This window comes from Triticum urartu, chromosome 2A (genome assembly GCF_056163025.1).
Source record: "Triticum urartu cultivar PI428250 chromosome 2A, HENAU_Tu73, whole genome shotgun sequence".
Classification (NCBI taxonomy): domain Eukaryota; kingdom Viridiplantae; phylum Streptophyta; class Magnoliopsida; order Poales; family Poaceae; genus Triticum; species Triticum urartu.
The window spans coordinates 691,763,942-691,773,583 of NC_141874.1; the positions used below are offsets into that span (position 1 = coordinate 691,763,942).

Genomic DNA, 9,642 nt, shown 5'->3' on the forward strand with positions numbered 1-9,642 from the left:
CTCCATCGGCACTAAGTGATTTTTTGCACATCTTATAGGTGCTTGGTACTCGTATTTGGTGTTTTTTCTCACCATGATATAACTTTTTACAAATAAATTTCGGAATCTATAACTCCTAACTCCTGAAAAACCCGTAATTTAGAATCTCTGTGCCATTGACTACAGGCACGAATCTCATAGCAACTGAGGTCCGACACGTCACGTTTTGTTTTCGTTCGGTAAAACAGTCTAAAACAGGCTTCATCCCGAACGCCAGCATCAATCCTATCTTCTTCTCCCCTTGCTCCACCGCTCAGAGCACACTGCTCTGTCTCCGCCACGCAATACAGAGAGGAGTGGCCTTCGCCGGCAACGAGGCTCCTCCCTGACCAGATCCCGCCACAGTCGCGGCGGCAGGGGTCGAGGGATCCGCGGAGGGGGCTAGGGATTTGGCGTTCGCTACAGCCGAGCACCAGGTACTGCCGCGCTACGACTCAGCTCCTCGCCGACCGGAGCGAGGTGCCGTCGCGGTCCGAGGCCGAGCGCCGCCGCGAGCACCAGGCCGCCGCGCTCGGGGCGACGCTGCCCGCACCATCCCTGCGATGCGCCCACCTCCAACCCGGCGGCGATGGCGATGTCCGCGAGGCCCTGGGCGCGAGGGAGGCGATGGCGACCAGCTGAAGCGGCGGCGCCGTCATCCTACACCGGGAGGCGGGGCCTGGTGGCGCACGAGGCTGCGGGACACGGAAGCGGGAGAAGCAATGGAGGTACTGACGGGCGCGGTGCTGTTCGAGGAGGCGGGGCGCGGAGGGAGAGAGCAGTGGAGGTGCTGACGCTGACGCCGCGGCGCTTCATGGAGGTCAACTAGGAGGTGGACGAGGCCTTGCGGCTCGCAGCCGACCTGCTCGCCGATGCGCCAATAGGGATCTGCTCGCCGGCGGGGACGCCATTTTCTTCTAGTGATGTGCGGATGGTGAACTGCTCACCGGGATTCACCCCGAGCCCAGGTATTCCGCCGCCTCCTAGTAGCCGCCCGAGCTGTGCTCATGTGCCTTGCCGTTAGCTGAGCTCTCCTACTGCTACTGACCTGGGACGAGCACAACAGCAGAGCACATGCGTGCAGATTTAGTTAGAACAGGAAGTTTCGTCACAAAGAATGGTTCAGGTTCAGCTTAATGTACACTGAACCTTTGCACTTTTGTTGTACAGGGAGTTGGAGTATCGGGGATAGGATATGTGCATCGAGCAGATTTTAGATTTCTGGTTCACATGGGTACACATTGGGTACATCTTGACAATATTTTTTCTGGAATAGTTTCTTTTGAGCATGGCAAATTGTGTAGAACATGATATTTAGTACAATATGGCAAATTGGCAACTAGTGTGTAGTGTTTAGCACTGTTTAGTGTTGTTTGTCCTCCTGCGAGAATTATATTCAGTAATTTCCCATGGCATTTGTCCTCCTGTATTTAGTCTGTAGTGCAAATTTTGTAAACTTGCCATGTGATCAGTACATACAAACTCTAGCTTTGAAATGAATCATGAATCGGATTTTCTCTAGATTTTGCCATGAATCAAAAGTATATATTGTTGAACACTGCTTTGCCATGGCAAAAAGGATTTTATAGCTTTTGGCATGCCTCTAATATAGCTTTTTCCATGTCACCACTATAACTTTTGGCATGACATACACATATTTTTTTACCATGGCAAATTTGCTAATCTATTTGCCATGCCTCTAATATAGTTTTCGCCATGTCACCACTACAACTTTGGCCATGTTCACATGGAGTAGTAAAAAAACAAATTTGAGTTGATTGTAGAAATATGTGTTTGTTTCCCTTTTTTTGACTTTGTAGGATTGATGATGACCACATTAAGCATTGCAACTTTTAAGAGATTTGATTTTGCTTTTGTACTTACTACTGCAAATCCACCCAGGTAATTTTGCCATGTCAATTAACATGCAGTATGTTTGTGCCATGGCAAACATTTTACATCATGACAAATTTGCATTCTTTTAAACAGAAAGAGTTACTTTCCCACCACCTAATTTAGGTGTACGCGCCAATATTTTTTAACCTCTCGCTAAAAGGTCCCAAATTAGCGTCTTTGTTCCCACCAAAAAATTAGCTTCCCGCTAAATACCTTCCTAACAACCCACGAATATATAATTATAGACCAAACGACGGCGTCTTCACGGGCGATTGGATCTGAGCTCTCGTCTCGGTTCATCTGTGCTGCCGGCGTCATGACGGCGTCAATAGAACGAACCACATCAGGTGCACGGCGTCAGGTTAGTCCTCCTCCTGATCTCCTCCATCGCTGAAAAATCCAGTCCTCCTCAATCTCCCCCTCCTCCCTCTCCTCTGCGCCCGCATCTGTCCGGGATCAAACCCCCACGAGCTCCTCCTCGGTGCGCGGCTCTCTCAATCCCGATCCATTCAGAGGGGCTGCCCCTTCTCTCCTCCGCTCGCCGCTTGGCCGTAGAAAAGAAGTCAGGGCAGGGGACATGCCGCCGCCGGTGGCATTTTCCCATCGCGCCTCGATTTGGCCGCCTCGGCGGAGGCGCTCGCGGCCTGGAGGGTCGGCGCAGCACCTCACCTTGGCCTGGGGGCTGGCCGCCATGGAGCTCGCCTCGGCCTTGAACTGGGGCTCGACGGGGCCTCCCAGCCCGGTTCATGGCCGCAGCCGTCTTGGTTGTGCACACCGGTGTCGTGACGTGGTGGCCAGGCGCTGGTTACTGCCTCACCCGACCCCAGCGTGCCCGAGATGCCTGCAGACCTCTCCACCATCTCTGCTCCTGGTTCGCTCTGTTTCCTCCTGGACGCCAAAGGGGGTCGTGAGCATTAGATTGGTCTTTGAACATTAGATCCATTAGATCCATTAACTGAAAGATATAGACGTACTCTGTATGTACAAAGCTAGCTATCTAGCTAATACAAGCAGCTTAATTGATTGTTGTATGAGCAGCTTTGCCGCTGCATATCCAGGTTTAGTCATCCTCTGCATTGCATTTGATTCAGATTACCATAAGATGATTTTTAATAGATATTTGGTCTTACACGAGTCACATTGGATTTTTTCCCTATAGATTCAGAGTAGTATTTTCATGAACCTATCACTGATACTTTGCCTTTCATGTCCATTCACATATGTCTGGTTTACCTACACAAGGGCACAATGATGAATTTTACGGAGGATGCTCCGGGTACACAACATCCTTACTTCATAATCACCTATCTGAATGGTGCAGAATATCAATACTTTGTTAATGCTAAGTCCCATGATTGTTTTTGTGTGCAGTAAAGAAAGGTTCTGTTCTCTTAACAAGGATGGAAAGTATAACGGCATACAAAAACCAACGTGGACAACCCAAATCTGGTAAATTGTTTAGCATTTGCTATAATGCATAAAATCTTGGTGTGGGTTAAATAGCTAAACCTTCAAGACTACAAAATCTTTTATAGGAACTCCAGAACAATCTGACATTCCAGTATCTGCTAATGACATGTGTTCCCTTGCTGAATGGCCATCCCATGCTCGCCGCAACCGTGCGCTACTACAGGATGGTACTTGCTTTCGTTTACATTTATGTCATCATTTTTACAATCTAATGCTGAGTAATACAATTTTTCTTGTATGATCTGGGCTGTAGAAGCTGGTGGACAGAAGAAGAAAGGGCGAGGTGTTCTAAAAGGTTTTAAAGCATCTAAGAAGCGTTTTGCCAATGGATCTGCAAAGCTAAATATTACATTCTCTGAAAAATTGGGTGGTACAGTAGGAATGAACTATCGTTCGTTCAAGGATGACGTGGTAGTCATAATGAAAAGAAAGTTACCACTCATTGGAGTGAGGACGTGGTCGGACATTCACCCTACCATTCATCGATTCATTGTTGCAGATATGATAGTGCGTACAACATTTTTCACATGTGTTATCTTATTTTACCATCGATAATGCAGTGCTTATGTATATTTATTTGCTGTATGCTTTACAGGACAGATGGGACCTAGAAGATACACCAGAAACAGAAGAAAAAGTTCTCAAAATTGCGAAAGAGAGATATAGAGGCTGGCGATCAACTCTAAGCTCCACTTACAAGGCATACAAAACAGATGCAGCTAGATTGGCTAATCTGCCAGAAGATTTACAACCAAAAGAGTGGGAATGGATGATTGAGTACTTTGGCACTGATTCAAAATTTCAGGTTATCTCTAAGATCACGATTTGTCTATTATGTGTTAAGATCAAATGGCTAGTCTCACTGGTTATATCTGGTTTCAATGAATTGATAGGAACGCAGCCAAATGAACGCCGATAACCGTAAGAAACAGAAGACAAAACACATAATGGGATCAAAATCTTACTCGCAAGTTAGTTTTGAGAAGGTATGAGTCCAACTAAATATGTATGCCTTGCTGCTAAATATGGTGTCATGTTTCAAGCATCTCATTGTTATATTACTTGCAGAGAAACTTGGAAACTGGAGAAGAGCCAGATTGTATTGCTCTATGGGAACTCACCCACACAAACGATGGAACATGGTCTAACACAGATTCCCAGAAAGTTTACGTGAGTACACTGACTTTTGGTTATTCTATAGTTAGTCAATGATGTGAATTCGGCATGTTTCATCATCAGATGCGAGTATTCATGCGTTGGACCGTGTTATTCTTGTTTCATCTTTTATAGTGTCAATATTGATGTTGCACCTATAATTGTTCCTTTCATTTTAGGACAAAGCACTTGAAGAGGTTAAAAACAAACAAGCTGAAACTGAAGGTCCACTTTCAAGTGAGCAGAAAAACAATATTTTCCAGACCGCTTGCAAAGACACTCTGGAATGCAAGTCATCGCAGCCTCGTGGGTACGGATACATGGCCAAAACTTCAACTAGTTCTGAAAAGTTCCGTATCCAGATTGAAGAGCAAGCTCGTGCTACAGCAGCCACCCAGGAGCGAAACTCTCAGCTCAGCCAGCAGGTCAATGACTTAGAAGATCAACTACAAGCTGAACGTGCTAACACACAAGAGAGGATTAACTTGGAGCGTGCTGAGAGAGAACAACTTGAGGAGAGGTTAAAAGAAGAGCGTGCTGAAAGGGAAAGATTGTTGCAAGAGGAGCGAACATCAAGGCTGGAATTGGAAAAAAACATGATGGCAAAGTTTGTAGAATTGAGCAAACAGATGGGAACCCAACAGGTGATGGTGATTACAGTCATATGCTTTCGACCTTGTAAGATTTATGTTGCTTACTTGCATTGCTAAAAGTGCACTTCTATTTACAGGTGCCTACGAAGAGGGTTGACAAAGAAAATAGTAATCCAAACTTGCAAAATATTCTTTCATAGACATCTAGTCCTAATAAGACTCCAGGTTCAAGGCCGACTGCTATTTCTTCAAATGCGCTCATACAAGCTGCAACAAGGCAATCTCGAATGTTTAAAGCAATGGTAAGTCACAACCTTGCTTTCTCTTCATGTTCACCTGCATTTTATACGTCATTGGTCTTCATAATTAGCTAGCTGCTTCTTCTCTTTTACCATGTGTTGTTGCTGCATCGAGTCACAACTTCAACAAAAAACGAATATGTGATAGCTAGGGACATGAACTTAACTGAAACTATACATCTAGTCATAACTTAAATCAATAGCAGGAGCTTTTAGTAGATGTATGATCGGATGATGGTACCATTCTGTATGCACGAGCAGGATGTCATGATCATGCGCGTGATGCCTTCGCTGATGAGTCCACTGCAATGTCCCATGTAGTATCTCTTCCCGCTGATATAGGGGTTGTGAGGGTCGTTTTTTAAATGGACTCGCAACTCCTGATGGAAGCACTTAATATCAATAAGGTGGACTCGTCGGCCTATGCTGCTGTTATTGAGGATACCAAGTACCCGCTCAAATTATGGTTTTCTTATTATGAAATAAATTTATGTTGTCGCTCGGCAAACTCTGTTTTTCATGCTTTTGCTAGACTTGATAGGATATTAGAACCTAACTGGAATGGGGAGGCTGATGTACCAGCCCTTGTGGCTGCTCCGTGCTTTGGGTGATTCAGCCCAGCACTGTTAAGTTAAAAGCAATGTTTTTTTCTGAAAAAAAACTTTTAGTAGATGTACTTGTGGTTATGCCTTAGCCATTCACACTTGTATAGTTGTTCTGATGCCTTAGTTACATGCTTGCTGACACAGTATTAGCTAGTTAGTCTAGCAATAGTTTTTAACAATGGAGCTGGCATAATTGTATGGCGTATGTTATGTTCGACTCATTAACTAGAACTTTTTTTATTTCTTGGTTGCAGGATCCAAAGAACTAGCTGGACTGGACTCTAGATCACGGGCAGTTTAGTCTTCGAAGTTAATTAGGATGGCTAAATTACATTTCAGTTTTATTTGATGGATATTTTCTATCAGAATTATGAATTGTATGAATCTACATATTATACGTATGGTTTTGAATATTGTAATTGAAAGCTTGTATTTTTTTATGGTTGCAATAGACTATTACCACAGCCCACTTTTGGTTGCCACATGCTACCACCACTAAAAATATAGTGTTGCATCATATCTCAGTTGCTACGCCTATCTGTTTTGTTGCACTAGGATGTTGCAATGGAGCACTTTATATTGTTGTAATAGTTTGGCGCCACAAAAAATTTCATGATGCAATAACAGTTTGGCGCCACCAAAGTAAGTTTGTTGAAATAGAGCATCGCCACGAAAAGTTTAAATTGTCGCAATAATTTCTTGCTACAAAGATGTTACTTGTGGTGATACCTATTTGTCACCATCAAAACAAGTATGTTGCAATTTCCTGTTACGACGATTGGAATATTTGTTGCCAAAAGTTAATGCCACAAGCGCAGTGGGTCGTGGCAATATGCCTAATGCCATCAAAACAAGAATTGTTGTCATAGGTTATTGCCACAATTATAGTGGGTCGTGGCAACATACCTAAAGCCACAAAAACAAGGATTGTTGCCATAGTTTGTTGCCACAATTGACTATTGCCACGAAAGAGTAATGCACCATGAAATGGCCGTCGTTGGCATAGGTTGTTGCCACAAATGTCTATCGCTACGACATATCAGTCTCCACAATTCATTACATGTTGCATTAAAGCTATCTCCACAAGTCAAATTGTGGCATCAGGTGAGTGCTGCCACGGGAAAACATGTGGCAACTTCCCGCATGGATGTTGCAATAGCACACTTTGTTGCCACAATTATTTTTTTGTGGTGATAACCTATTACCATGTGTCCAGTCGCAACGGCTGCCAACGAATGTCGTTTCGTGGCAATAGGTACTTATCGCCACGAAACAACATGTATTGCAACAAACGGTTTTGTTGCAATAGACCCGGATCCTTGTAGTGTAGGAGGGGGAAGGAAGTGGGGAGGGAGAAGGAAAGGGGGGAGGAGGTGCGCGGCCCACCCTGGCTGCCCCTCTCTCTCTCTCCACTAAGGCACATATGGCCCATTACTTCTCCCGGTAGGGTTCCGGTAACCCTCCGGCTCTCCGGTTTTCTCCGAAATCATCCGGAACACTTTCGGTGTCCAAATATAGCCGTCTAATATATCAATCTTTATGTCTCGACCATTTCGAGACTCCTCGTTATGTCCGTTATCACATCCGGGACTCCGAACTAACTTCGGTACATCAAAACTCATAATATAACTGTCATCGAAACCTTAAGCGTGCGGACCCTATGGGTTCGAGAACAATGTAGACATGACCGAGACACGTCTCCGGTCAATAACCAATAGCGGAACCTGGATGCTCATATTGGCTCCTACATATTCTAGGAAGATCTTTATCGGTCAGACCGCATAACAACATACGTTGTTCCCTTTGTCATCGGTATTTTACTTGCCCGGGATTCGATCGTCGGTATCTCAATACCTAGTTCAATCTCGTTACCGGCAAGTCTCTTTACTCGTTTCATAATACATCATCTTGCAACTAACTCATTAGTTGAAATGCTTGCAAGGCTTATGTGATGTGCATTACCAAGAGGGCCCGGAGATACCTCTCCGACAATCGGAGTGACAAATCCTAATCTCGAAATACGCCAACCCAACATGTACCTTTGGAGACACCTGTAGAGCTCCTTTATAATCACCCAGTTACGTTGTGACGTTTGGTAGGACACAAAGTGTTCCTCCGGCAAACGGGAGTTGCATAATCTCATAGTCATAGGAACATGTATAAGTCATGAAGAAAGCAATAGCAACATACTAAACGATCGAGTGCTAAGCTAACGGAATGGGTCAAGTCAATCACATCATTCTCCTAATGATGTGATCCCGTTAATCAAATAACAACTCATGTCTATGGTTAGGAAACATAACCATCTTTGATCAACGAGCTAGTCAAGTAGAAGCATACTAGTGACATTTTGTTTGTCTATGTATTCACACATGTATTATGTTTCCGGTTAATACAACTCTAGCATGAATAATAAACATTTATCATGAAATAAGGAAATAAATAATAACTTTATTATTGCCTCTAGGGCATATTTCCTTCAGATTGTATCTGTGATCTGAGGTTTATCCTCATTGCTGCATAGAAGAATTATGTCCTTGATGCACCGCTAGGTGACAGACCTATTGCAGGCTCAGATGTAGACGTTATGAACGTTTGGCTAGCTCAATATGATGACTATTTGATAGTTTAGTGCACCATGCTTAACGGCTTAGAACTGGGACTTCAAAGACGTTTTTGAACGTCATGGACCATATGATGTTCCAGGAGTTGAAGTTAATATTTCAAGCAAATACTCGAGTTGAGAGATATGAAGTCGCCAACAAGTTCTATAGCTAAAAGATGGAGGAGATCTCTCAACTAGTGAGCATGTGCTCAGATTTTCTGGGTACTACAATTGCTTGAATCAAGTGGGAGTTAATCTTCCAGATAAAATAGTGATTGACAGATTTCTCTAGTCACCATCACCAAGTTAGTAGAACTTCGTGATGAACTATGATATGCAAGGGATAATGAAAACGATTCCCAAGCTCTTCGTAATGCTGAAATTCACGAAGGTAGAAATCGAGAAAAACATCAAGTGTTGATGGTAGACAAGACCACTAGTTTCAAGAAAAGGGCAGAGGGAAGAAGGGGAACTTCAAGAAGAACAGCAAGCAAGTTGCTGCTCAAGTGAAGAAGCCCAAGTCTGGTCCTAAGCCTGAGACTAAGTGCTTCTACTATAAAGGGACTGGTCACTGGAAGCGGAACTACCCCAAGTGATTGGCGGATAAGAAGGATGGCAAAGTGAACATAAGTATATTTGATATATGTTATTGATGTGTACTTTACTAGTGTTTATAGCAACCCCTCAGTATTTGATACTAGTTCAGTTGCTAAGATTAGTAACTCGAAACGTGAGTTGCAGAATAAACAGAGACTAGTTAAGGGTGAAGTGACGATGTGTGTTGGAAGTGGTTCCAAGATTGATATGATCATCATCGCACACTCCCTATACTTTCGGGATTAATGTTGAACCTAAATAAGTGTTATTTGGTGTTTGCGTTGAGCATGAATATGATTTGATCATGTTTATTGTAATACGGTTATTCATTTAAGTAAGAGAATAAATTGTTGTTCTATTTACATGAATAAAACCTTATATGGTTACACACCCAATGAAAATAG

The 9,642-nt window shown here is 43.6% G+C and overlaps 1 protein-coding gene across 2 annotated transcripts; it reads left to right on the top strand.

Annotated features, from left to right (window-relative positions):
- The first annotated feature begins 782 nt into the window (after window positions 1–782).
- Window positions 783–6,476, top strand: LOC147986789 (uncharacterized). Of its 2 annotated transcripts, none has more exons than XM_087544959.1 (10): window positions 783–986; window positions 1,189–1,263; window positions 2,160–2,275; window positions 3,157–3,190; window positions 3,286–3,363; window positions 3,450–3,551; window positions 3,638–3,891; window positions 3,980–4,189; window positions 4,278–4,370; window positions 4,453–4,596. In XM_087544959.1, the coding sequence occupies exons 3-10, from the start codon at window positions 2,231–2,233 to the stop codon at window positions 4,594–4,596; spliced, it is 960 nt and encodes a 319-aa protein (XP_087401085.1). In that variant the 5' UTR covers window positions 783–986; window positions 1,189–1,263; window positions 2,160–2,230. The 2 variants fall into 2 exon arrangements, with proteins under 2 accessions (XP_087401085.1, XP_087401084.1); XM_087544958.1 differs by lacking the exons at window positions 783–986; window positions 1,189–1,263; window positions 2,160–2,275 and adding exons at window positions 4,719–5,183; window positions 5,270–5,434; window positions 6,291–6,476 and having other exon boundaries at window positions 4,453–4,554.
- Window positions 6,477–9,642: the final 3,166 nt, after the last annotated feature.

What these genes read in the sequence shown, in the direction of transcription:
- LOC147986789 (XM_087544958.1), top strand. Translation starts at nt 3,163, where the DNA reads ATGATGAATTTTACGGAGGATGCTCCGG. An exon ending in GCACTGATTCAAAATTTCAG is followed by an intron (nt 4,190 to 4,277) that starts GTTATCTCTAAG and finishes ATGAATTGATAG; the next exon opens with GAACGCAGCCAAATGAACGC. An exon ending in CGCAAGTTAGTTTTGAGAAG is followed by an intron (nt 4,371 to 4,452) that starts GTATGAGTCCAA and finishes TATTACTTGCAG; the next exon opens with AGAAACTTGGAAACTGGAGA.